Source organism: Apodemus sylvaticus, chromosome 15, assembly GCF_947179515.1.
Source record: "Apodemus sylvaticus chromosome 15, mApoSyl1.1, whole genome shotgun sequence".
Taxonomy (NCBI): Eukaryota; Metazoa; Chordata; class Mammalia; order Rodentia; family Muridae; genus Apodemus; species Apodemus sylvaticus.
The window spans coordinates 61,949,875-61,977,711 of record NC_067486.1 but is presented as its reverse complement, the minus strand read 5'-3'; the positions used below and the strand labels follow the sequence as shown (position 1 = coordinate 61,977,711).

At 44.0% G+C, this 27,837-nt stretch overlaps 1 protein-coding gene across 1 annotated transcript in view; it reads right to left on the bottom strand.

Annotated features, from left to right (window-relative positions):
- Cfap91 (cilia and flagella associated protein 91) overlaps positions 1-27,837 on the bottom strand; it is a 46,539-nt gene that overhangs the window by 17,553 nt on the left and 1,149 nt on the right. Inside the window, exons 2-10 of the mRNA XM_052158963.1 lie at positions 24,241-24,317; positions 23,366-23,523; positions 21,845-21,925; positions 20,834-20,890; positions 20,253-20,434; positions 16,316-16,493; positions 11,026-11,183; positions 8,791-8,973; positions 7,725-7,867 (exon numbers count right to left, since the gene is read on the bottom strand). Coding sequence (XP_052014923.1) covers positions 7,725-7,867; positions 8,791-8,973; positions 11,026-11,183; positions 16,316-16,493; positions 20,253-20,434; positions 20,834-20,890; positions 21,845-21,925; positions 23,366-23,523; positions 24,241-24,317 — 1,217 coding nt within the window. The remainder of the gene's footprint in view (positions 1-7,724; positions 7,868-8,790; positions 8,974-11,025; positions 11,184-16,315; positions 16,494-20,252; positions 20,435-20,833; positions 20,891-21,844; positions 21,926-23,365; positions 23,524-24,240; positions 24,318-27,837) is intronic.

The window sequence follows — 27,837 nt, the reverse complement described above, 5'->3', positions numbered from 1 at the left end:
TTGTATCAATTTCCATCAAAGATCTCTGGGATTTCATTTTTAATTTTAAAGGGCTCTGTTCTGTGTGCACATATGCATAAGTCCAAGCACCTGCTTCCACACATCACTAATCGATTGTTTTCAATAATATCAAAAATAGGAGATTCTCCTGTGTAGAGAGCGGGTCAATGAATGTTTAGTATGTTTTGCTGTTGCAGGGGAGCTGGGGACATTAGACAAAACTTGTCTCTAAGTGGAGAGAGACCTATCCTTTTGCCTGGAAGTGTGTGAATTAAAAAAAAATCAATTAACTCATTTCCTGGTGACAGAGTATGTGTGTTTTTTGTATTTCTATGGGTTCCCCCCTTTTATATCTCCAAAAGCCCCATCAAAATCATACATATGGTTTATTTCAGCAATTCAATCTTAGCATCAGGGAAATACTTTAAGTTTAAAAGCACCAAGAGTTCTTGTGTTTGTGATTTAAAGCCTATACCTTGGTTAATTTTTATCATAAAAACATTTTTACATATTTTTTCATATATTTTTGTATATTTTTCATATTTTTTCATAAGAACACAGGCAAATGACGTTTAAAGAAAAGCCCAGTACTAAAGGTCGAAGCTGTTAAAAGTGCGCGAAGTGTGACTGAGATTTAGCACCTCCTAACTGTGGTGGTAACGCAACCTCTGAGTTCATCGGATGGCTGCCAGCTGGGGGCAGCCAGGGCTGGGGAAGAAGCCGTGAGGACAGAGCGGGGACACAGCGGGGACAGGTGTTACTATGCCAACAGCTGGGGAGCCCAGAGAGCAGAGCCCTGGGCCACTCTGTGAGAAACCGTGGGAAAATGGGAGGGTATAGGTAAGGCTGAAACAGATACCATTTATATAAGAAAATGTGGCAATATCCATCAAAATGATGGAGATGCACGTGTTGTGACATTGTGGTCCAGCAGTTCTGTGTTGGGAACATCATATGTGTTCACCCATGTATCAAATGGTGCAGACAGGAGTCACTGAAACACCGAGTCCAATGCTAATAATTCATAGACAATCTAAATATCTACTAAGGTGGGGGCATACAAGAATCCATCATTGAAGAGTAAAAAGCAGTAAGGTAAGCTGGTCTGGTAATACTGATATAGATAGATGTGCAAGACATTTAGTTAATAAGAATCAAGAGTAGAACAGTATATTTTATCTATTTATAACTAATGCGAGGAAATTTAGGGTGGGGCTGCAGCTCAGTGATAGATGTTGGTCCGGCACGCTTAGCGGCCTGAGTTCAATCCCCAGCACCAAAACGAAGTAAGTTTTAAGAGACTGCCTTACGGGGCTAGGAAAGTGGCTTGGTCGGTGAGGCGCCGACCAAACAAGTATGAGGAGCTGGGCCAGATGTCAAAGAATCTTCTTAAGAAGCCACAAGCAGCAGTGCACACCTGCAGTCCTAACCCCGGGGAGGCAGAGGACTCCCAGGGCTCACTGGTCAGCCACATAAGTCAGCCATCGACAGGTTCAGTGAAGGAACGGCTCTCAAAACACACTAAGGTCGTAGGTGAGCAATTGAGGAAGACACCCAACATCTACCTCTGGTGCACACACACACACACACACACACACACACACACACTTCATTTTTTTGAAAATCCAAATGAAACTGGGCGTGGTGCCTTGCTTCCTCCTGTAATCTCCGTACTCGGGAGGCCAAAGCAGGAGGGTCATGAATCCCAAGCTAGCCTAAGTTACACAGTGATACTTTGCCTCATTACATATACATTTAAAAAAATCATTAGTTTAGCATTAGTGTGTGTGTCTGAGTGTGTGTGTGTGTGTGTGTGTGTGTGTATGTGTGTGTGCACAAGCACACATGTGTACATGCAGGTAAATGATAACAACTCTTACAAGTTGGATCTCTTTTTCTAACATACGGGGCTTGGGGACTGAACTCAAATAGGTCAGTTCAGGTAGTAAGTTCCTTTACTTGCTGGGCCAACTCACCTATCCATCAAAAAATGTGTTTTCCCAGTGAAATTTCTTACCAAGAATAATCTGAAACTACTATACTGTGGTAACCGCTTCAGGGCATTCTGGGTATTTCTCCTCCGTGATTTCTGTACCACAGCCCATGAAGCATGTTTGGAAGACAGTTCATCATTCTCCCCTCAGACAGTCCTGGATTCTCAAAATAGTATATTCTTGGAGAGATGCTTGCCTGACAACCTGGTACTGAGTCTCTTCAGCCAAGTTTTCCAACACAGGAGAGTCCCTGTAAATGCGTCTCACTCCATACCCAAGAGGGGAAACAGAAAGGAGAACACCAACATAGAGCAACATAATCAATACCTACAGATCTTCATACATCAGATGTGGTCCAGCTCCCAGCAAGACTAATAGGATGCTATCATGTAGCCAATTTATCTTAGTTATTATCGGAGGCCAAACTTCAGACTGTCAATTTTAGGCTACATGCTAGAAAGTATAGTAAAAAGGCAAGAAAAAAATACAATCTGTCTAAATGGTCAAACCAACAAGTTCTAAGCAGGCACGTGATAGAATCATCAAAGACTTAAAAATATCTCTGATTAATATGATAAGAATGGATGGGGAAAGTAGACAACATATGAGAAGCAATGCAAAGAGATGAAAACATTCTAACAGAGCCAAAGAGCATAGCTAGAAATCAAAATGCTGTAACAGAAACAGAAAATGCCTTCAACAGGCTCCGAACTGATTTAACATAGCCAAGGTAAGAATCAAGTCATTGGAAAATGGTCAATAAAAGCTGCCCAGGATGAACTGTAATGAGAAAACAACCAGAAACAGAATAGAACCCCTGGGAACTGTAGAAGATAGCAAAAGGTATAACACAGGAGGAGATACCAGATCGTGGGAAGAGAGAGCCTGGCATTCCTTGACAAAAGGCTTGAATGAAGCTCTGGGTTCAATTCCAGCACCTCATAAAACCAGCATGGTGGCTCATGTCCATGATCCCAGCTCACAGGAAGCAGAGACAGGAAGATCAGAAGTTCAAAAACATCCTCAACTATATAGTGAGTTTGAGGCTAGCCTGGGCTACACTGGGACACTGTCTGAAATAAAAAAAGGAAAAAAGGGATAGGGAGGAAGAAAGAGGAAAGAAGAGGGCAGAGTAGAGGAGGGAAGAGCAGAGGATAAGAGAGGAGAGAAGGGTAGGGAAGAAGAGAGCAGGAGAAGAGAGGAGAGGAGAAAGATGGGAGGGGAGGGGAAAGAGGGAAAGGAAGGGGAGGAGAGGGGAGTGAGGGGAGAGGAAGAGAGGGAAGGAGAGAGAGGAAGGGAGAACAGAAGAAATATTTCAAACTGTAATGCCTGAAACTTTCCAAAATCATTATAAAAACACCATTAAGTATTCAGGAAACTTGTAGTTCAGCAAACAAGATAAAAACCTCTAATAAAGACAGAAGTGTAGATGTACACACCGTAAATTAAAGAAAGTCCCAGAGAGTATCGAGTATCTTTTGAAAGATACTAGAGGCCATGGGAGACATCACCTTTCCTACACAGAAACAATGAGGACAACAGATTTCCAGTCAGAAATTATAATTAATAAAATGTTCAAGTGTTGGAAGAGAAAAATTCCCAGGGTGGAGTTCTGTATAGGCTGGAGACATGGCTGAGGGTTAAGACTATGTCTGTTCCTGCAAGAGGACCAGAGTTTGGTTCCCAGCACCTACATTCAGCAGCTTACAACCGCCTGCGACTCCAGCTACAGGGGATCTAGCACCCTCTTCTGGACTCCACAGGCACTGCACTCATGTGCGCACACGCACCTGCATATTCACATGCAAAGATAAATATTTTTAAAGAGAAGACTAAAATAAATAACCTTTGTGCTTTGAAGAATAGTGTCCTGAAAGTTAGAAGACAACCCACAAAATGGGGGGACAGTCTGAAAGTGATAAAGGTCTAGTCTCTAGAATATTTTTTAAATTCTGTTAACAAAAGGACCACTGTTTTTTTTAAATGGACATATTTAAATATACATGTCTTTAAAAATATACAAGCTACCAACAGGTACTCTAAAAAATTCTTGATGTCATCAATCATCGGGGAAATGCAAATCAAAACCACATAAGGACACTACCTCACTCAGGCTGAAATGGCTAGAAGAGAAGAGACCATGGGGCACAAAAGGGTGTGCAGAAACTAGAACCCACATACACTGAGACAGAAATAGTGAAGTCACTTTGGCAACAACCGGGCAGTTCATTAAAACGTAAAACAGTTCTGTGTGGGCTATCATCCCACGCCTAGAGACATCCAGAGGAATCACAGCCACGCCTCTCCAACACTAGAACACAGAAGGCCATAGCGCAAACAGATAACTGTAGTGCTCTTCAGCTTGGCAGGGACTAAGTAGAATGTGGTCTGCCCACACAATGGAATATTATGTAGTCATAAAAAGAACGAAGACCTGGAGCTGTGCTAGAATATGAGTGGGTCTCAGGAACACTGGGCTGGATGGGTGGGTGTAGCTACTCACCAGATGCTATTTATTGTATGGTTCCATTGGCGCAGCACCATTTGTTCAGAACAAAGAACTCCAAAGAAAGAAAGCAGAACAGAGATTGGCAGAGGATGGGGGGGGGGCGTTCTCAAGAGGTCTGGGTATGGGGTTTTGGGGTGTGCGTGATGGAATCAGAAGTGAGCACAGACACAAGACTGCAGACATGCGAGCAGCAGTTGGACTGTACGCTTTAGAGGGTGGGTTTTATTGTATGTGAACTTTTACCTCCCTGCCCCAACTGAAAGCAAGGGTGGAAGATGCTCACTGCCTGCAGACCATGCTGAACATGACAACAGGGGTCAGAGACGTACATGTCTGTAAATCAGGGAGAACAGCAGAGACACAACAAACAAAGGTAAAATAAAATCTTTTGGTCTTCTCAATTTTTAAAATATCCATTGTCAGTGTGTGTGTGTGTATGTGCATGTGTGTGTGTGTGTGTGTGTGTCCCCTTTGCCCTGGGACACTTGTGGAGGGCAGAGGGACTACTTTGTGGAATCACTTTTCCCCCTCAGCCTTTCTGAGGGTTGACCTCAGGTTGCCAGGACTCACCAACAAGCACCTTTACCTGCTGAGCCTTCTTCTTGGCCCTGTTTTTTGGGTATTGTTGTTTTGTTATTGTTTTGTTGTTGTTTTATTTCCTTTTTCTTTTTCATTGATCAAAAAAAAACAATTAAAGCAATGAAAATAAAACTGTGCCAAGCATGCTAGCACACACCTGTAACCCCTGAACTCAGGAAGTGGAGGCAGGGGGATAAGGAGTTCCTGGTCTTCCTCAGCCACACCTTTATTCAAGGCCTACATGGGCCATGTGTGACCCATCTCAAAGAAATCAAAGCAAATGGGGTGCGGAGGGGAGAGAGTAAAAGTATACTATGTGTTTATTGTGCATATGTTCAGGAGCTGAGTGACAGTTCATCCCAGGGATGAACGGGGACTTGGAAACAATCTGTCCCCACATCGGAGAGACATAGTATAAAACGTACGTAATCTGAAGGTAGGCCTTTGTTAATTTGTAAGTATAACCACATCCTGGTCTCTCTTCTCCTCTTCCTGCCCCCCACCTTGCTCTCCGCATCAGCCTCTCAGTACTGCTGAGGAATTAAAGCAGAGCCTTGAATATGCTGGGCACGATGTGCCCGAGTCTCGTCTCCAACCTCAAAGCCTTACCAACCTCAAAGTATTGGTATCAAAGTAACTCTGGTCTCTAACTACAGTGCCCTTAAGCTAGAAGCTAACCAGAAATTAAAATTCCTATGTATTTGGAAATTTTATAATGCATCAAATACAGGCTCAAAGCCACATTGGATACTTTTAGAATCCGATGCTTACTTAGAGATTAAGAATGGCAAACATCACGTATCAAAGCAAGTAAGACAGCAAAAATCGGCATTTTGAAGGAAATGCTTAGTTTAAAATACTTTATATAAAGTTGATGAATGTTTGAAATTGATAATCTACACATTCAATTTTCCAAGCTTAGAAAAATAATCATGGAACAATTCAAAGCGGAAGAGATATATGATAAAAACAAGAGAAGAAAGTAGTGTGGAGATATATCTGAACCTGAGAATTCGTTGTTTGGAAGAACAGTTCCAAGGAAAATCCGAAAGATTTTCTTTCCAGAAAGAGAGTTAAGGCAGAAGAGTCAAGATTATGTTGTGAATGAAAAACATGGGCGTGATGATATAGAAAACAAAATATAAAAAAATGCAATCGATGCTCATGTCAAAAGACTGGACAGATGAGATTCTAAACTACATAATTTGCCGAAACAAATGCAAAGTAGCTCTCTATGCTGTAAAGAAATTGAGGCACAGGTTAAATTGTTTCCCGTGAAGATACCAGCCCTAGATGGCTTTGTACGTCTTTCCACACTGAAGGGACAGATGATCTCTGTCTTGTTCAAATTCTCAGAGGAGAAGGAAGAAGGGCTGCGTCATGGTCTTTTCAGGAGACTGTCCAAGTCTGGTACCAATCCCGCACACGGGAGCTCTGGAGAAGGTCGCACAAGCACACGGCCCAAAGCTAACCGGGAGTGAAAGTAAGGGGGTGGAGGGAATCTTACAGAAAATCAGACTGCTGAGCACAGCATTCAAGGAGAGGCGAACACAGGTGGAGACGGAGTAGGCGACAAAAGATATATGTGGTCGTTACCAAGGTCCTAAGGTTTTTCAGAGGGCATGTGACTGGCTTCACATGCTTACGTGTGCTTATGGGTAGATTTGTATGCATGCTCAGGTGTGTACAGGTGTGTGTGCAAACCCGAGGTCAGACTTAGATGTGGTCCCTCTTGGGTTTTTTTTCACGAGGTCTCACTGAAACCTGGAGCTTGATAAGTACGCCAGGCTGATTGGCCCGTGAGCCGGTGGATGCTCCGTCTGTCTCTCCAGCGCTGAGATCTATGGGCCACCACACCCAGCTTTCTTACCTGGGTGTTGGGGGTGGGACTTAAGTCCTCATGCTTGCCCAGCAAGTGCTTTACAGACTGAGCCATCTCCCCAGGCCTTGAGGTCCTATAGTTTTCATGTGGAGTTGGGGTTCCCATACGTTCTTATGTGTTAGACACACCACGGGGCAAGCAAATATGTGTGGGCAGGAGGATGTCATAAACCAGGGGTTCCAGAGGGCGGCTCCAGGGCCTACATCAACAGTATCACTCGGAGACTTGTGGGAACTGCCCCCACATCTCCTAGGCACATTTTAACAGGCCTGCCCTGGGATTCTGATGCCTACATTTGATGGCCATCCAACTTTCTTGCTTAGCTTTTAAACTAAATGAAAAGTCATGTCGCCTCTTCCTCTTGGTGCCCTCACCGAAAACATAAAAGGAAGAAAGAGGAACCTGTTACAACTCATTAACACCAAGTAATTCCCAATAGTAGAATTTGCTAAACACCATAGTCTCAGGTTTTACACTATGCAGAGCCCAAGGAGGAAGCACTTTCAGAAAGTAGTAACTTCTATATAGGGCGAGGTGAGCTCTAGGAAGGTCTGCTAGTACTTTGGAAGGAAGGCAGACTACACATTAGTTCTGGACAACATGGAGGACCTCCAAGAGAGAAAACCGAGAAAGGAGAGAGAATGCAGGTTGTGTTTCGGGTACACAGTCGCCACTGCCTTTGATGACTTGCGGTTCAGGGTGGCGCATTCCTTGGTAGAAGTCGGAATGGAAGCATCTAGTCTTCAGAGCTCATATATACCTTGTGAACCTCTGTCAACTCATAGTCTGCCCTGGCCGTCCTCTTCAGAAAGCCGGCCCTGGTGGTGATGATTTTGGGCTTTGGAGCTTTGATCCTTGGCTGTGTCACAAAATCGGGGAGGCATGATTCAAGTTCCACTAATCCTATGGGAGGAAGAGCATGATTTTAGTGTCCAGTGCTTACATTTAACTTGTTGAGAGTGTGCTGTTAGGTCTGTGAGCTGTTGGAAGGTGTCATCTCTTAAAAGGGTGACCGTTTCTAAATTGTAAATCGTGTGGGGTTAGCATCTGTTCTCAATGACTTGGGTGACACAGCGAGAAATTATGCTAAAATAATGATGTGCCCTACAATAGGTATAGCCAGTAGCCATTCTGAAATGGGTATTCACCAACTCGTGATAGTTTGCTCTGGAGATGTCGGCCTGGGCTCGAGGTTCAAGAGTCTAACCACTAACTCATGATCTTGGCAAGACGACACTTCAGCTTGAGAGCTGATCCTTTAACGATGTAAACGAGTCTCTTGGGCTTCGTAAGAGGCACAGGTCTCTGCATGTATTGGCCACCTGGTGACTCTGCCTTCTAGGATTTAAATGTCTGTGATTTCATTATAAATGTCTCGTTTGTTTTGTAAACCTGGTGTAAAGGTTTTTGTTTACGCTTTTGTTTTCAAATAAAAATTTATTTCACAACTTGATTGCTGGAGTTTGTTTTGGGGGAGGAGTCTTGCTAAGTAGCTCAGGCTAGCCCCAGACTTCTGGACGCTGGCAATCTGCCTGCCTCCGGCTCAGAGGATTTGAAGCTACAAGCAAGCATTTGCTATTACACCTAGCTACCATGTTTGCACACACATTCAGTAACTAACTGAATTTTCTCTTTGTTATATTATGCTACAGGTGTTTCTTTTCTTTGAGTCTGAGTTTTTATTACTTTGTATGAACCTGTCCTGTACTGACAAGGTAGGAAACATATTCATTTATGCCTTTTCAAATATTCTATTGTTTACCATCATTGTACTGAATGCAGATATCTTCTAATAAACTTCCAACAGCATGGATTTTTTTTTTTACCTTCATAGGTGTTGAGATAGTGGTTTCTGACAACAAAGTCCTCTGAGTTGTTGTCTGGGAAACGGCCAAGGCGAGACAGAGGTCCATAGACCTGAGATGCAAAGTTGGAATATTCCTTGATGATGTCTCTCCGCTGCAGCTTCCCTTCGATGTTCTTCCCTCTGCCCATGAGCTTTCTGATGTCTGGGGAAAAAAGCTCTGTCACGGTTCTCTCCCCATACTGCTCTGAATCACAAATGCAGAATGCTTTGACTCTAAGATGCTGAGCTGAGTGAATGAATATTACCGGCCCACCACAGCTAGAGGGCAGCACTAGAAACGGCTCTTCCATCTGGGTGGCTCTGATAAGGCAAGGGTGGCAGAAGCTGAGTCAGAGAGTGTCCTCAATGTGGAGGACACTACACACACACACACACACACACACACACACACGTGCACGCAGACACACACACACACAGACACACACACAAATGCACACACAGACACACACACACAAACACACACACACATGTGCACACAGACACACACATGTGCACGCAGACACACACACAGACACACACAAATGTGCACACAGACACACACAAACAAACACACACACACACACGTGCACACACAGATACACACACAGACACACACACACAAATGTGCACACAGACACACACACACAAACAAACACACACACATGTGCACGCAGACACACACACACACAGACACACACACAAATGCACACAGACACACACACACAAACACACACACACACACACGTGCACACACAGACACACACAGACACACACATACACACACACACACACTCCCATCACAAGAGTGAGGTGTTGCACTGCAGAAGGACCCAGAGCAGCTGCTGCCTTGCACCTGTTGTTCACAGTTCATCTGCAGGTCTTTGTATGTGACTCTGAGTGTTGGAATTTTGTAATATAGTTCTCGCTTGGCCATTTAGCTATAAAAGTTAGTCAAATTCACCTCTAGCTATGTTGTATACTGAAGAGAAAAAAATGTCAGCAACATCTAAATACATAGCCAACAGTAAGCTGGTTAGATTAAAAATAAATAAATAAAGGCTGAGTTCACTAAAAAAAAAATTAAATAAGACTTTAATTTTTGAATTGATTTTACTTTTTCTGAAAAAAAATTTAAATGATTTTTTAAAATGTGATTAAGTTGTTAAGAGTACATATCAACCGCTAATTTGAGTGCATTGGTAATATAATTCTTAATTGTTTTTTCATGAATTTGAGACGACTAGAAAGCTTTCAGAGCTGGTTTTTTAATTCTTTCTTTTTTAAAATTAGATCTTTGAGAATTTGGTATATCGTGGTTTGATTATATTCATCCCTCCTCAACCGTCCATTTTCCTACCCACCCAACTAAGTGTCTTCTTTTGCTTGGTTTTTTTTTTTTTTTTAACCCATAATGCCCCGTTTGTGTGGCTCACATATTCTCGGGTATGTGGCCTTTCACTGGGGTGGCAACTTACCAAGCTCAGTGCTCATAAAAGATTATACAATGTTTAAAAAATAAATTACAATTTATTTTAAGTGAATATGAATGTGTGTGTGTGTGTGTGTGTGTGTGTGCACTGCGTATGCATTTGCATGTGGGGGCAGGGGTGGGAGTGGAGGATCTGAACTCAGATCTTTGTGCTTGGCCAGCATGGGCGCTTAGTCACTGAGCCATCTCCTCAGAGGCCATCATCTCCTCAGCCTCTAATGTAAAAAAGGATTCTAATACTTCCCCGAATAAGTAGTAAAGTGAATATTTTTTGCTTTTATGAGTAAAATGAGACTATATGATTATAGGCTATATAAACATAAATATAACTGTGGCATTAAAATTTTCTTAGAGAGAAGCGATTAGGGAAAAATGACTAAAATGTCATCTTTGGGGGCAGGAATTAAAAACAAAATTAATCGATGGGCCTTTTAAACAGGGACTTGGGTTATGAATGCACGGGGCCTAATGCCAACACTGATATGGTAGTAACTCGACTATCTGTTAGAACATGGGCACTTGACTTTCTTAGCAATTTTCCTCCAATGTCCACCTTTCAAACAGAAGTCCTCTCCCTTTCCTATTCAATACATCACGACCAAAGAATTTCATCCAAGTTTAGTCAGGCTTGGTCAAAGCCCCACAGCCCGGTCCCCTCCTCCCTAAAGCCCCCTCCTCCCCAAGGCCCGGCCCCCTCCTCCCTGGCCCGCTCACGCCACATATTACTTGATACATGTTTGTGTCGGATCTGCGTCATTTTGGCCTCCTTCCTTTCCTGCAGTTTAGACCACTGTTCGTTCAGGTGCCTCATGTCCAGCTCATTCTGGTTCTCCTCACGCCTCTTCAGCAACTGTTTCAAAACCTCCAGGCGCAGCTCCTGCAGTCTTGGGGGTAGATTACAGAGTGTTACTCTCTCAAACTGGGGGCTCTATTTGAGAGCCCGCGCTCCCAGCCCTTCCTGGGAGCACCGTATTCATGCGCTTTCGAGAGACCCCGGTGGCAAAAATGCAGCAGGCAAGTTAAAAGGGAAGGGTGGACGCCAATTCCAGCAGCAGACCGCTATGTAGTGGGGGCGTGGGGCAGGGGCACGCATGCGCATAGCCCAGAAGCCAAAGCACAGGCAGATGGGGTAAAGTGAACCTAGAAAGCTAGAGATCTGTGAACGGTTCCAGGTTCTAGGTTAACGGGGCTGTTAAAAAGAGGAGTGAAGAAAACTGGGGTAGCAAAGCGATCATGAGACAGGGCTGGTCCTGACGTGGTAGCAACTCAGTCGATAACCCTCGCTTTCCTTCACACATCTGCGCTCAGGAGTTCCCCTTGCTGCCTGCTTATAGATCCAGCCGCGCCCAGGCTGTGTCCCAGCGGCTTCTGAACCACTGTATCTGCCAACTTGAATCCCCTGTTGTCTTCCGAGGCTCCCGAAAAGAAAACAAACAACAAATCCTGCTCCTGGAAAGTCTATGCCTGCCTCTGACGTTCCCTGTAAGGATCTTTTCCTCCTCTAGAAGCTTCTTCTACCCAGTCTCTGGCTCCCTCCCAACCTGCCCTCCCAGCTAAGAGTCTTCCCTCCTTTCAGTCTCAGCTCCACAAAGCCATCAACTTTTTCCTTGTCACAACAGAGCTCTGAACATCACCTACTTAGAATTTCATGCATTATCTTTCGCACGCATCTGTCAAATGTTTATGAGGTGCCCACTGTAGATGCACTGCTGACGTAGTGCATAAACCAATCCTACAACACAAGATCAGTTCCGGGCCAGGGGGAAGATAGGAGTTCAGAGGGACGAGGGGCAGGTAGACAGGAGTGGGGTTTGTTACCTGGGGAAGGGGTGGAGGGGTGCAGTCTCAGCCAGGGAGATGAAATGGTTCAAAAGGCCTTGGGAAGCCTGGTGTGGTGTGCACAAAAGCACAAGTTCAAAGCCAGCCTGGGCTACATAGGGAATTTGTCTCAGAAAAGACCGAGGGGAAGTTGGGACCAAGAGTGGGGGGACCAGAGACAGGACAGGTGTGTCTCAGGCCTTCTCTAAGTGAAACCAGTGGAGGATAGTGGGGGCCAGGGGATAAATGTTTCTGGGGAACCAGATGCTCTTGAAGTTAAACCACACGGGCTGGAGTGTGGCTCAGTGGTTAAGAGCACTGACTGCTCTTCCAGAGGTCCCGAGTTCAAATCTCAGCCACCATATGGTGGCTCACAACCATCTGTAATTAGATCTGGTGCCCTCTTCTGGTGTGTCTGAAGACAGCTACAGTGTACTCACATACATAAAATACATCTTTTAAAAAAAAAATTAAGTCAGCATGCAGAAGAATGCGAATTGATCCATCCTTGTCTCCTTGTACTAAGCTCAAATCCAAATGGATCAAGGACCTCCACATAAAGCCAGACACTCTGAAGCTAATAGAAAAGAAACTGGGGAAGACCCTTGAGGACATCGGTACAGGGAGAAAGTTTCTGAACAGAACACCAATAGCGTATGCTCTAAGAGCAAGAATTGACAAATGGGACCTCATAAAATTACAAAGTTTCTGTAAGGCAAAGGACACCATCAAGAGGACAAATCGGCAACCAACAAATTGGGAAAAGATCTTCACCAATCCTACATCAGATAGAGGGCTAATATCCAATATATATAAAGAACTCAAGAAGTTAGACTCCAGAAAACCAAACAACCCTATTAAAAAATGGGGTACAGAGTTAAACAAAGAATTCTCACCTGAAGAACTTCGGATGGCGGAGAAGCATCTTAAAAAATGCTCAACTTCATTAGTCATTAGGGAAATGCAAATCAAAACAACCCTAAGATTTCATCTTACACCAGTCAGAATGGCTAAGATTAAAAATTCAGGAGACAGCAGGTGTTGGAGAGGCTGTGGAGAAAGAGGAACACTCCTCCGCTGCTGGTGGGGTTGCAAATTGGTACAACCACTCTGGAAAGCAGTCTGGCGGTTCCTCCGAAAACTGGGCACCTCACTTCCAGAAGATCCTGCTATACCACTCCTGGGCATATACCCAGAAGACTCCCCACCATGTAATAAGGATACATGTTCTACTATGTTCATAGCAGCCCTATTTATAATTGCCAGATGCTGGAAAGAACCCAGGTATCCCTCAACAGAAGAGTGGATGCAAAAAATGTGGTATATCTACACAATGGAGTACTATTCAGCCATTAGAAACAATGAATTCATGAAATTCTTAGGCAAATGGATGGAGCTAGAGAACATCATACTAAGTGAGGTAACCCAGACTCAAAAGGTGAATCATGGTATGCACTCACTATTAAGTGGATATTAACCTAGAAAACTGGAATACCCAAAACATAATCCACACATCAAATGAGGTACAAGAAGAAAGGAGGAGTGGCCCCTGGTTCTGGAAAGACTCAGTGAAACGGTATTCAGCAAAACCAGAACGGGGAAGTGGGAAGGGGTGGGTGGGAGGACAGGGGAAGAGAAGGGGGCTTACGGGACTTTCGGGGAGTGGGGGGGCTAGAAAAGGGGAAATAATTTGAAATGTAAATAAATTATATCGAATAAAAAAAAATTAAGTCACACAACAGCAGCCCCTCCCACTTGAGTGACGGATATAGTCATTCGCTACACAGTGAACTGGGGCCGACAGTGGGCCTTGTCTATCACGATGGTCCCTTAACAATTATGGGGCTGGACAAATTCATGTCGCCTAGTGATAATGAAGCCATTGAAACGCCATTGCCCAATACATCATTCCCATTTATGGTGATTCTGTCGTAAACGGACATACTGGGCAGCCAGCCATGTGAAAGCACAGTAAATATAATAATGTAGAATATTTGCTAACAGTGGCAATCCACTATGTAGGCTGGCAGAGTTATGCTGCTTGTTTATCGTTAATTAATAATTAATTAGTAGACAGGGCCTCGTGTAGCCCAGGATGACCTCAAACTCAATATGCCGTCGATGGGTGGCCTGTAACTCCCGATCCTTCTGCCCTAGCCTGCTGAGGGCTGACCTTACAGGCCTAAGCCTCCCGCCCAGACTTTTCTTATTATTTTATTGTGTTATTGTTAAAGTTTGTCTTAAGAATCCGCTGCCGTGCTATGCTGGTGGCGGCCTCGTGGGCCCGTATTCACCACATCTTCAGTCGCATCGAAGGGCCCACTGAGTGACCTGTAACTGTCCGGACTCACTCAGTAGTGGACTCAGGTAGCAACGCATTTCTCAGACACACCCCGCTGCTAAGCAGGCAGTGACTGACCGAGGTTGTGCCAGGGTCACGTCGTCAGTTTGCCTTTACTTCGGTTTCTTCGGCGGCAAAATGGAGATAATTGTACCTCCCTCCCAAGGTGGTTGGTTGTGGGCTCTGGATGAATTAATGCATGCAAACTTAAGTGTCAAACGGAAGGTTTGCTCTGACACAGACCGCCTGGTTCCGTAGGCTTTGGGTGGCTCAAGAATACGGGTTTCTAGAAACTTCTCGGGGCACGGTGTGCGCAGAGACGGTGCTCTGCGTGCTGCGCTCCGCATCTTCCCCCTGCATCACCGCTGGCATTAGTGGCTTCTGGCTCGCTCCGTGGCGTTCTCAGATGCCTGCTCTTCCCAAGTCTCCACCTCCAACAGCAGAGCTCCTCTCTCTAGAGTCCGCACGCTTTAGCCTGGGGGAGAGGGGCGGGGCGGGCTCTTACCTCATCCTCTGGCCCCTCCTCACCTCAGTCCAGAGAGGCCACCGGCAGCTGCCTTGAGGCTCGGAGGCCAGGCACAGAGCCTACACGCAGGAGGAATTGGAAGCCTGTTTATTAAAACTGGCCTCAGGTTTAAGTCGCCTTCTGAAGTGATCTCTCTGCCCAGAAACATCCTACGCACTTTAATGCATTTTTCCTAGACACATTCTTCTCCAAAGATCAGCAGTCAGTTTAAATGTCTATGGACCACAGGGGACAGATGCTGAGTCCCCTTGCCACACACTGTTTTCCAGTGAATTGCCAGCCTTTACTAAAACTGCATGTAGTATGATTCAGGCTTAGTCAAAAAGGAATGGGGGGGGACCATTTTAAATTCAACAACAGACTGAGTCGTCTCTTGGTTTTTCTCTGGTGCACGAGGGGCTTTGACAGCACTGCGCGGCAGTGCAGGCCCCAGCACAAACTAGAACGAAGGCCGGCCCGGCAGGCGACTTCCCAGCACGCTTGTTAAGGATCATGTCTTGTCATTTCTAGACATCAACAACAGCCTCCTTACCAGAAACACATCAGGAGGATGTGCTCGAAGCGCATTATGCTGAAAATTGCCTTATGTGCAACATTGTAGTAACAGTCATCATTATCATCATCATCATCATCATCACCACCACCACCACCACTCTCACCACCATCACCCCCAGCCCCACCAGGTAAACTGGAAAACTGGAGAAGTCCCGAGACCTAGCGTCATTCATTCTTGTTGCTGCACAAGCCCATCTCTTCACAGACGAAGCCTCCACAGTTTGCCTTTCCAGTGGGAAGTGCTCCATCAGCAGTGGCTAGAACTCGGGTGACCCACGCGTCTTGGAGGGTAGGAATGAGAGGGCTGTCTACGAGGCTGGTGTGTGAGGCATAGGGGGGCCTCTTGCCGGTTCTGGGAATGACCCAGGACAGGTCTCTAAGATGCTTTGCAGAAATCGCCGGGACTCTGTGACAGTCAGGACAAACCCTGCTCCAGGGTTTAACTTTGATTTCATGTTTAACTTCACAGAAGTTGAGGATTGTTTTTAAACACGCATATTTGGGGAAAATGCTTCCAGATTAGAAAACAAGCAAACAAACAACAAAATCTAATAAAGTAGCGGGGGTGGGGGCAGGTGGCAGATGGCGCATGCTTTTAATCCCAGAAGGCAGAGACAGGTAGATCTCTGAGTTTGAGGCCAGCCTGGTCTATAGAGTGGGTTCTAGGACAGCCAAGGCTACACAGAGAGACACTGCCTTGAAAAAATCAAAATGAATAAATAAATAAATAATAAAGTGTGGACACTGCTCTCAGCGACCCATGCCTGAGAACCTACTTTTCGATCTCTCCTTCTCTGAAGGCCCACTCCTTCCTCTCCATAGCGTTCATCATCTTCCTCCTCTTCTCCATCTGCAAGCTGTCATTCAGTGGGGGCAGAGTGGCTTCCCAAGCTCGCTTCTCCCGGGCCCGCTCTATCATTTCTACCTCTGCTTGTCCCGCTGGGAGACCTCGGCCTGCAGGGGATGTCACAGTTCAGAAACACAGGGCAAACCCACAAGCCACCCCTATATGCCTTCCTCCTAACCCCGCTTGCAAAACCAGCATCATCTGTGGCCTTCATGCCTCCTCTTACTGAGGCAGAAGTTGTTTTAGTTACTTACATGGTCGGTGACCACCGAATAATCACCTTGGAGTGTCCTGTACTAGACACGTCCATAGTTTTAAAATGTAAAGAGGGAGCTGGAGAGCTGGCTCAGTGGCTGATCTTCCAAAGGACACAGGTTCAGTACCCACACGCAGCTCAAAACCATCTGTAACTCCAGTCCCTGAGGACCTGACACCCTCTTCTGGCCTCTGTGAGTACTGCATACATGTAATGCATGGGTGTATATGTAGGCAAGATACCCCACACACTTGAAACAAAAATAAATAAAATTTCCAAATAAATGTTAAGAGAGAGAAGGTATGTCAGTGATTGGGATTTGTTGAATGGAAGTTAAAAAGAGATACATACTTTGAAAAAGAACAGTGACCAACCATTAGCTGATGATTTTCTTTGCATTTTGTCTCCTATAGTGAATATACAATCTGGAACTACACCCCACCTCCTTCTTTAAAAGTTTAAATTCTTATGGAGCTGTGGTTAGGGCTCAGACACAAGCTGAGGCCTACCTCTACTTGGCTTCTCTGGCACAGGTTTGGGGAACCCAGCTGCACACTCGGTGCCTAGCAGATCTAAAGGCAGCTTCCTAAAACATCATCTTCCTAAAACTGAAAACTACTAAGGGAAATGGGTGTCATGTGGGTTTCCTGTTTAATATTTGAAATTTTTTTCATTAAAAGAAATTCACAAAAGTCTAATGAAAAGTTTCTACCACATATAAAAAGCTACTTCTTAATTTCCTGTGCTATTTGCTCCAAGTCTCGTTCACTCTTCAGTAGAAGGACTGTCGATTCGGTTACTGGATGAAGAAATATTTAAGTTTAAAGAAATGATGGCTCATCAGTGAAGCGTGCATGCTGTTCTTGCAGAACCAGAGTTCCGGCCCCAGCACCTACGTCAGGTGGCTCACAACTGCCTGTGAGCACTAAGGAATCCAGCGCCCTCTTCTGGCCTCTACAGGCACTGCACCCACATGCACATATACACACACACTCACATGCAATTGTATCATTATAATTTTTTAAATCTAAGAAAAGTATGTTTTTAAAAACTAAAAGGTAACAACGTAAGAGGAAATGAATCATTCCATGTTTATTGTATATGAAAATATATACAGATATATCAATATAGTACTTATGTAGGGTTTTTGCTTAGTATTTAAAAACAAAAAGTACAAAAATATCATGCATATTCATACTTGACAGCTGTGTTATTTATCAAATATATTTTGTACCTTTCCTAATGAAAGAAATTTAAAAATTAAAAATAAAGTTAATGGTTGCTTTAATCACCATATTGAGCCCTGTTCTCTCCTCTTCCCTCTCCCAAGATAAACACAGGAGGAATTCAGAGCACTTTTCCCAAGCTTGGCATTTTGTGAATCTGTTCAGGTTCATGCGTCTGGGACTTAATCACTCACAATATAGCAAGAACTGTTCCAATTCATTTACCCTTCAACAAATCTCTACCATGGAAGTATAATGATTCCTATTTTACAGATGACCTATTTTAAGAGACCGAGGGGCTAAAAGCTGACGTCAGCTGTGTGGGGTGGAGGTCAGCATGACATGCAGCAGTCTGTTCTGTGTTCTTATGTATCGAGGCGTGTCCCCTAGTGAGGCACGCATTGAAAGCCAGATTTGATTCTGAGATGAAATGGAGGAAGGGGTCTGTGAAAACAAAGTGTGCTGACTGTTAACAATAACGACCTACATAGCATGGTGCCCGTGTTTGCTCTCGGGTGAAGGCTGGAAAGCTATTACACATGTACTATCCTGAGACTCCTCTCTATCTGACCCCATGGTGAGGGCATGGACTCCACCCTCAAAGAGATTGAGGACTTCATGTGGTTTAAGCTCGCATGGTCCGAGTCTACATCCCGAGTCTACACAATGCTGCAGCAAACATCCCTGTTCTGGTCTTGCTGTGCCCACCGAGAGCTTCCCTAGATTCTTAGGGAAAATGCTCCAGTCTGGGAGCTAAAACATACGATAGAATTGCTTTAATTCTGGAAAGTGCCAGATTTACCCTCAGAAGGCATTCACAGCTCCCTCCCTCCCTCCCTCCTTCCTTCCCTCTTCCTTCCCTCCCCTCCTTACCACATAGTTTCTAGACAATCTCAGTTGCCCCCTGCAGACTTTATAAAGCAGAGTAGCTCACTGAAAAGTTTGAGAAAGGTCGCTAACCTCCACAGGGACATTTAGACCAGGAGTAGGAATTTAGGTGAGAATTACTTGGAGGGATAACTTGTTAAGGAAAGAAATCATAACCATCTCAGCATGAGCTCCCCCCTCCCAAGCAAGGTGTGTTTCTGCCTCCATCACACCTCCATAGGCCACAGAACCATTTTAAATTTCCCTCTATGAACTCTTGGCCTGTCCGGTCACTAGGTGACGAAGCACAGTCTCCTTCGGTAGAGTTATTCTGTGATCTTTTCCAGGAACCCTTCTGTTTCCATGGCAACCCATCAGTAAAGTTGCTAGTCCTCTCTTGCATGCTGATTTCCAGATTAGCTCTCTTGTGGATCACTCTTTTTAGTGACATAGTGTGCTGTTGTTGACAGGGTCTCGCTGTTCAACACTGGCTGGCCTCGAACTCACAGAGACCCACCTGCCTCTGCTTCCTGGGGGCTGGGGTTAAAGGTGTGAGCCGCCATGCTGGCCTTTTGTCAGAGTTTGCTTTTTTTTTTTTTTTTAAGATTTATTTATTTTACTTATATGAGTACACTGTAGCTGTCTTCAGACACACCAGTAGAGGGCGTCAGATCCCATTACAGATGGTTGTGAGCCACCATGCATTTGTTAGGAACTGAACTCAGGACTTTTGGAAGAGCAGTCAGTGCTCTTAACCATTGAGCCATCTCTCCAGCCCAGGGTTTTGTTTGTTTGTTTGTTCATTTGTTTTGGTCTTTTGTTTTGTTTGTTTTTAATAACACAGTTTTATTTTATGTGCATAGGTGTTTTGTCTGCATGTATGAATGAGTGTTTTGCCTGCATGTATGATATCGTACCGCTTGCGTGTCTAGCACTCTGCAGAGGCCAGAGGAGGCCATGTTCCCTGCAATGGTAGGCAGTTGATTGTGAGGTACCGTGGAGGTCCTGGGAGTCGAACCCAGGTCTGCTGGAGGATCAGCCAGTGTTCTTAAGCACTGGGTCATTATCACAGCCCTGTATTAGGCTTTTAAATGAGCATTGTCTACAAATAAAAATAGCTTTTCTGCTGCTGGCTGAACCTCATCCCATATTTTTTTCTCCTACCTTACAACATTAACTCTCATTTCATTTTATCTCTCTGTTGCATTCGGAACTATCTTTTTTTTTTTTTTAATACATATGCTAGCCACTTGTCTTCTTTTGAGAAATGTCTATTCAGACTCATTGCCAATTTTTAAATTGGGTTATGTTTTCTTGCTGTTGAATAGTTTGCTGTTCTTGTATATGCTAAAGACGGAGACTAGCCCCTTCCTAATATTTTTATGCACATATTTTCTCCCAATATGTGAGTTATTTGCTTCACTATATAAACCAGAATTGCCTGAATATGGGTCATTCCCAGGAACTGAGTAGTATTTACTGCTATGTATAATATTCAGTGAGAATTACCAACTCACCCCAAGTCAGATTCGCCAGGGTCAAGAGCTCAGGGATGGTGTCTTGACACACAACATATTCTGGAGAGTACGGATCCGTCTGAACATCTGCGTCCCGGTAATCGGTCTGAGTGCCCACAGTGGACTTGGTAGGGATGAGTGCATACTTAGAAGACTCGGGAGAAAAAAGAAATGTTCCCACTCTACAAGGGTAAAGGTAAAGTCTGAAACTCAGTGTGAACACTTAAAATACTACATAACCAGGTAAAACACATTGTATTCCTATTGACATAGTCACTCATGCTTACTAAACAAAGGATATTAAAACAGCAACATACGTCTGATGCTTTGGTTATTTCTATTCTTATTCTTTTAAATATTACCCATGACCCACTAAAAATATTGACAGTGAGTTTTAATATTCCATATAACAATAATACCCAGACCTTGGCATACAGAAAATCACCAGAGGGACCAGGAAGGCTCCTGCCTATGAAGGCGGCATTCCATAGCTTGCAAAATATTGGCCTAGAGAGCTGCCTTCTGGAAGCAAGTGTCAAGTGAATGGTGAATTAAGAAGGTTTTGAAATAAAGTCACTTACTTGGCTGGTGACAAAACAACATTGAGTGGCATCTGTTGAAGAAACGGCAGGAAGGGCCTGGGCGCAAAGGGGAGAAAGCACACATGTCAGGTTTTCACATCAGCTTAAAACTTTCCTCTTATTTTAATTGCTCTTCCCTAAAAATAAGTGAGTTTGAATAAACAAACAAAAAGGAATATTCAAAGTTTTGTGTTTCCAAGACCACTGGAGATATTCTTATTTAAAATGCAAATTTCCAGAGTGGTCCAGGAGATACAGGCAGTATAGGATGCAGCTGGAGCACTGCTTCCTCAGTGTGCACACTGGCATCTCCTGTGCAGACATAGTCTCAGGAGCTTCTTTCTGCTAGAGCTTCCGACAGCTACTAATGTCCAGTACCTTCTCAAGTTCCCGAAACCTGAAACAATCAAGGGCTTCCTTTAAAACCTCCCCCTCCCACCAAGAGCCTAAGAATTTATATCTACTTTAGTTAAGAAGTTAACATTTTTCTGGGGGAAAAAACTATCAGAACACATCTATTAGGAAATGTTTATACATGGTAGTGTAGATCACAAATTCAGATTTGAAAGGAAGCTAATTCAGATGCAGTGTCGAGATTATTTTCTAACCCAAGATCGGCAAGGAAATCCTCATTTTGGATTAGTCTGCCTTGAGGCTTTGAGTATCACGGGAGGATGAGTCACAAATGAAATTCAGAAAATCCTTTGGCTGGGTTGAAGCAACATTCACAAGTATTGTCCATTGGACACATTCAGCAACTTCCCTGCACTGTGATTTCAAGATACATGTTATCTCTGACTTCATTTGATAACTCCGTTTTCTTAGCAACTATGCGTCCTTTGTTGCCATGGTACCTCATTCGCCCTCTGTGATATGTCTGTTGTGAAAATTAGGTGACATTCAAGTAAAGAACCCAACGTGATGCCTGACATCATAACCGCTGCCCCCACCATAAGGGCCTCTCTCCCAACAGTCCTGGGGCTCTAACGTTTATTACTCTTTACTTTCTACCTGTCAAAAAACTTATAGCGGTTCTTTCCAGAAACATCCGGATCTTCGCACTTTTCCTTAGGCATCTGGAAAGGAGCCATTCTGAAATAAAGCAGAGGAGGAGATTCAAGTCATCAGTTCTACATGTCATGTTCCTGTGTGTTGTAGGAGGGACAGAGAGAACAGTTTTAGCTGTCCTACATCTTAAATTAGATACAAGCATTAGATCTGACAGGAGGAAAAGTAAGAACTGGGAAGTGAGGCTTATAAAACCCTAAATAAAAATACTGTCACTTGCCGGGCGGTGAGGACACACGCCTGTAATCCCAGTACTCTGGGAGGCAGAGGTAGGTGGATTTCTGAGTTCGAGGCCAACCTGGTCTACAGAGTGAGCTCCAGGACAGCCAGGGCTATACAGAGAAACCCTGTCTCGAAAAAATCAAATCCAAAAATCCAAAAAACCAAAACCAAAACCAAAACCAAACAAAACAAAACAAAACACTGCCACTCTTAATGAAAATAGCAGCGTTCAAAGCCTTGTCTGGAACACATCATTATTTAGTATCTTACCATGATTTATAAGTCATTTAAATAATCAAGATTTTGGTAGAATTATTCTTGAAGGTGCTTTACTTGTACGTCTCAAAAACAAAACAAAAGAACAACAACAAAAACCCAACCAGCCAACCAAACAACCAAACAACCAAACTAATAAACCCAACCATAGTTAAGATTCTAGTAGAAAAGATCACTTGCAGTTTCTGAGGTGAACCAAAGAAACAACAGACTGGGTCATCCCTGTGGTCAAGTATCCTTTAACATACACATGAAACTGCATTCCAACCTTCTGAGGACATTTAGCCATATATATATATATATATATGTGAAATATATGGTTAAATATATTATTTATAATTATATAATATATTCTATATTATTTATAATTATATAATATACAATACACAGTATATCATATATAATAATATGAACATATGTAACAAATATTATGATATATGTAATAGTATTATGTAATTATATATTGTATTGTAGTAATATATTGAATATATCATATTATAATATTAATTATTATATGGTTATATATATTAAGTGGTAATGATTATACATTTTTGTATTTATGTATATATACTTACATAAATGTATAGTCATTACTTCTTTTTTGCAGTAATTTATTAATTCACTTTACAGTGAATAATTCACAGCCCCCTCCCTCCTTCCCTCCCAGTTCCCTCCTTTCCTGTTTCCTGCCTCCATTTTCCGCAGAGAAAGGGTGCCCCCCCCCCCCGACCCAGGCACTAGCCCGCCCTGGCATGCATCCTCTCCCACAGGCCAGACAAGGCAACCCAGCTAGGGGAAAGGGACCCACAGGCATAACCGTTACCTCCTAATCAGCCCTGTTTTAGAGAGAGGGATTTAAATTACAGCTGTACATTTTCAAATCAGGCGGAGTTATTAATTCTTTAAAATATCAATATAGTCATTAAAACACGGCTATGTGTCAGAGCAGGAGCCCCTGGTACATACCCAGCATGAAGCCCGAGAACTTCTCTGTGTTTGGCTTCCTGTCCCCTCCACTCTCGAGTGACGTGCGGCGGGATGGGGTCTGACTTGCTCCAGTACATATTATATCGTGGATGATGAAACAGGTTGCTGAACATGGACCGGAAGTTGGGGACTTTTTTCTAGTGTTAGGAACGGGAGGCCGAGGGGAAAAGGTCAAAACCGTATGATCAGATTTTCTAATACGAATCATATTGTAAGCTATGTACAACGCTTGCAGCAGCAGAGGAGCGGTTACTTGTGTACACACACACTATCTCTATGACGATACTCAAAAAGCTAGCAACAATGAGAGGTGTGTGGCAGGGCCTGGGACTGTGTTATTCTGTACTACATATGCCTTGCCAACACTTAGATTCTCTAACATGGGTGCATATGTAATTTCCATCGACTTAGTTTATGGGTTCCTGCAAGCTGGGGCTCGTGTGTGTGTGTGTGTGTGTGTGTGTGTGTGTGTGTGTGTGTGTGTGTGTGTAAATCTATGTGCCCACAGAAGTCAGTAAAGGTCATCCAATTCTCCAGAAATGGAGTTATGAGCAACCCAGTTACAGGTGCTTGTGAGTCACCACACCTGGGTCTTGGGAACTGAGTTCCTGTCCTTTTGCAAGAGCCGCAAGCGTCTTTAACCTTAAGCTATCTCTCCAGCCCAGTGGATGGGTTCTTTGTCCACTATTACTTGATCCTTGAAATGAGAGCTACATGTATTAACAGGCCTGGTCTCCAGTAGTCATAGTCAATTCCTACAGTCCCCAAATCCTGATTAGTCGATCTGAATAGTGAGCAGCCGAGCCAGATGATCCGGATGGGTTAGGTTGTGTTAGCAGATGAATTAGACTTACCAGTCTGCTTCGAACCAGGGTGGCCTGGATATTTGCCTGTGCATGGTCTCGCTCACTCGACACGATGAATAACGGGTCTGTAGAGCAGTAAAATGACAGCAAATAAAGAATGCTTACTAGGAGCAGAACGTGACTTTCATTTATCTCTCTCATTTTTATGTATTTTTCTATGGTTTTTAAATCAAAAATAGATTTTACTACAATATATTCTGATTAGCTTTCCTTCCCCAAACTCCTCTAGATCTTCTTCTCCTCCTCCCCTCTTTTCCAAATTTATGCCTTTCTCTCTCTTTAGAAAACAAACAGGCACCTAAAAATGATAATACGCTAAGATAAAAATCAAGCAAGCTGGGAAAAGATAAAACAAACAAACAGAAGAAAAAGACCCAAAGGAAGAAAACGCAGAGGAGGAGACACAGGTGTTGGCTTTCACAGAAATCCCATAAAACCACAAAAATGGAAGCCATAATATATATGCAAAAGATCTGTAAGGTTAAAAAAAAAAAAAAAACCCTGACAAAGCATTAGACATCAAAGAACCTTCAAAGATACCGTGGAGTTCACTTTGTGTTGGCCATGTACTGCTGGGCGTGGAGCCTGGCCCTCTGTTGGAGATAACTAACTTTTCCTTTGTGAGTGGTTACCAAGTGGAGAGAGCTTCTGGGCGAGGTCTAGGCCTTGTGTCCACTTCCCCTCTGCACTGGGACCACGTCTGACTTAGAGCTGTGCGGGCCCTGTGCCCGCTGCCACAGTCTCTGCGAGCTCACAGAGGCATCCGGCCGCCTGTGTTTAGACGGAGGCCTGGCTTCCTTACTGTCCTCCATGCCCTCTGGCTCACACAATCTCTCTGCCTCCTCTTCCACAGGGGTCCCTGAGCCCTGAGGGGAAGGATTTGATGGACATATGCCATTTAGGACGGACTGTTCCAAGGTCTCTCATTCTCTGTACGCTGTTGAGTTGTGGGTCTCTGGATTTGTTCCCATCTACTTCAGGAGGAAGCCTTTCTGATGATAGCCCAGAAAGATGCTGCTACATGACTACAGCAGAATGTAATTAGAAGGCATTTGATTGCTACATTCTTTAGCAGAACAGTAGTATTTTATTGTCCCCTGTGTCCATGGCCTGTCTAGTCTCAGGATCTTGGCCACCTGAGCCATGGTGGGGACAGGTTCCAACTCAGGGAGTGAACCTTCATTCAAATCAGGTACTAGCTGCCTACTCCCACAAGCTCTGTGCCACTGTAGCACATTTTAAAAGCAATTTGTTTTACATTTGTTCCTCTGCCAGTGCTGATGTGCAGGTGCCGACAGACAACTTGCAGGAGCCAGCTCTCTCCGAGCATTGAGTAAGTTCTAGGAAGAAAACTCAGGTCTTCAGGCCCTTATATGCTACTGAGCCATCTTACTGGCCTCTCTTATTTTCAACACTGAGTCTTGCTATGTTTTCGAGGCTAGCCTTTAACTCCTGAATGCAGGAGATCTTCCTGCTTCTGCCTTCTGAGGAAGAGACTGGAAGCGAGTGCCAGTGTGCCTGGCTTCCAGTTTCTTAACTGGAGAGCAAACTAGAGAGTTTAGACATTGCCTAACTGTAACAGCTATGGTCCTGTTGCCTTCTTCCATTTACCAAGGAATCTGTTTCTTTCCTGTGAATTTCAAGTCAAGCTGACTTGGAATTGGAATTGGAATGCAAACAAGAACCCTAAATATCCCTTCTTCTTCTTTCCTGTGAATGGACTTCTTTTGTCCCAAGTTACCTAAAAAATACTTCAAGACAAGGAATCTTTTATATAAGCACTATACCTATTTCCAGTTAGAAGAACATATTTAGCAGTGCTAGTTAGATGGATCATTCACTAAAGGGTCAACTGCACAAGGATGAAGACGTGAGTTCAAAGCCCCAGCATCCACATAAAAAGCAGTGCAGCTGCCTGCATACTTATAATCCCAGGACTGGGGAGGTAGGGACAGAGGCATCCCTGGGGCTCCTGTCGGCCATTCTAGCAGTGTCAATGAGATCTATGGTCAATGAGACCTTGCCTTAAAATATAAGCTGGGGAGCAACTGAGGAGGCCACCCAGTATTGATTTCTGCCCCTCTCTCACCACACACACAGAGGGTGCATACATTTAGCCACCATTTTCCATGTCCAGGGCACTCAGAAGATGCAAACAGCATGACACCTTGGGAATTGTAGATACGGTAAGAACATATTCTCTATTAAGCAATAAATAAGATCAGCCATCTTTAGAATTTATCCCTTAGATTTATATAGACTGTGTGGATGATAGGCTCAAGTTATCTCTCCAACGGTCAGCAATGATTACTTCACTATTCTAAGTACCTGCTCACTGGGTACATCTTTAGCGATGAAGAGTACTGGTGACTGAGTATATTATCTATTAAAATCATCCAATGTGAGCCCTGAGAGATGGCTCAGCTGGTGAGAGCACTTGTTTTCCTAGCTATTAGCAGAAGACTCAAGTTCAATTCCCAGCACCCACAAGGTGGTTCACAACCTTCTGTAACTCCAGTTCCAGAGAACCTGATGCTCTTTTCTGACTCCAAAGAGTACCAGGCACTCATTGGTACACATATAGACATGGGTAGGCAAACACTCATGCACATTAAATACGTAATTAAATAAATACATTACTTTAAAAAAAAATCAACCAACAGCCGGGCAGTGGTGGCTCACGCCTTTAATCCCAACACTTGGGAGGCAGAGGCAAGCAGATTTCTGAGTTCGAGGCCAGTTTGGTCTACAGAGTGAGTTCCAGCACAGCCAGGGCTACACAGAGAAACCCTGTCCTGGAAAAAAAAATCAACCAACGTGATAATTTATAAGTGGCTTTCAGAGAGAAAAATTTAATTTCCCAAGTAAATTTTTCTCAAGTGACACAAATACCCTGGCCAAATACTTACTAGATTTATTTCATAAGATGAAACCAAGAATAAACAAAGTAGACCACTGGGCAGAACAAGTGTGGTGGTTTAATCAGTATGGCCCCATAGGCTCATGTGTTTGAATGCTTGGCCCATAGGGAGTGCAATTACTAGGAGGTGTGGTCTGGCTGGAGTAGGTGTGGTCTTGTTGGAGGAGGTGTGTCACTCTGGAGGTGGGCTTTGAGGTATGCTCAAGCTCCACCCAGTGTGGCATACAGTCTCTCCCTGTAGCCTGAGGATCAAGATGTATATATAACTCTCAGCTCTGTCCCCAGCATCATCCCAGCCTGCACGCTGCCCTGTTCCCCGCCATGACGATGATAGACTAAACCTCTGACACTGTAAGCCAGCCTCAATGAAATGTTTTCCCTTATAAGGGTTGCCCTGGACATTGTGTGTCTTCACAGCAGTAAAGCCCTAAGACAGAAGTGTTGTACTGGCTGGTTTTGTGTGTCAACTTGAGTTTAGAGTCTAGAGAGGAAGGAACCTCAATTCAGAAAATGTCTCCATGAGATCCAGATGTAAGGCCTTTTCTCAATTAGTGACCAATGGGGGAGGGCCCAGCCCATGGTAGGTGGTGCCATTCCTGGGCTGGTGGTCCAGTCTTCTCTAAGAAAGCAAGCTGAGCAAGCCGTGGAGAGAGAGAGTAAGCAAC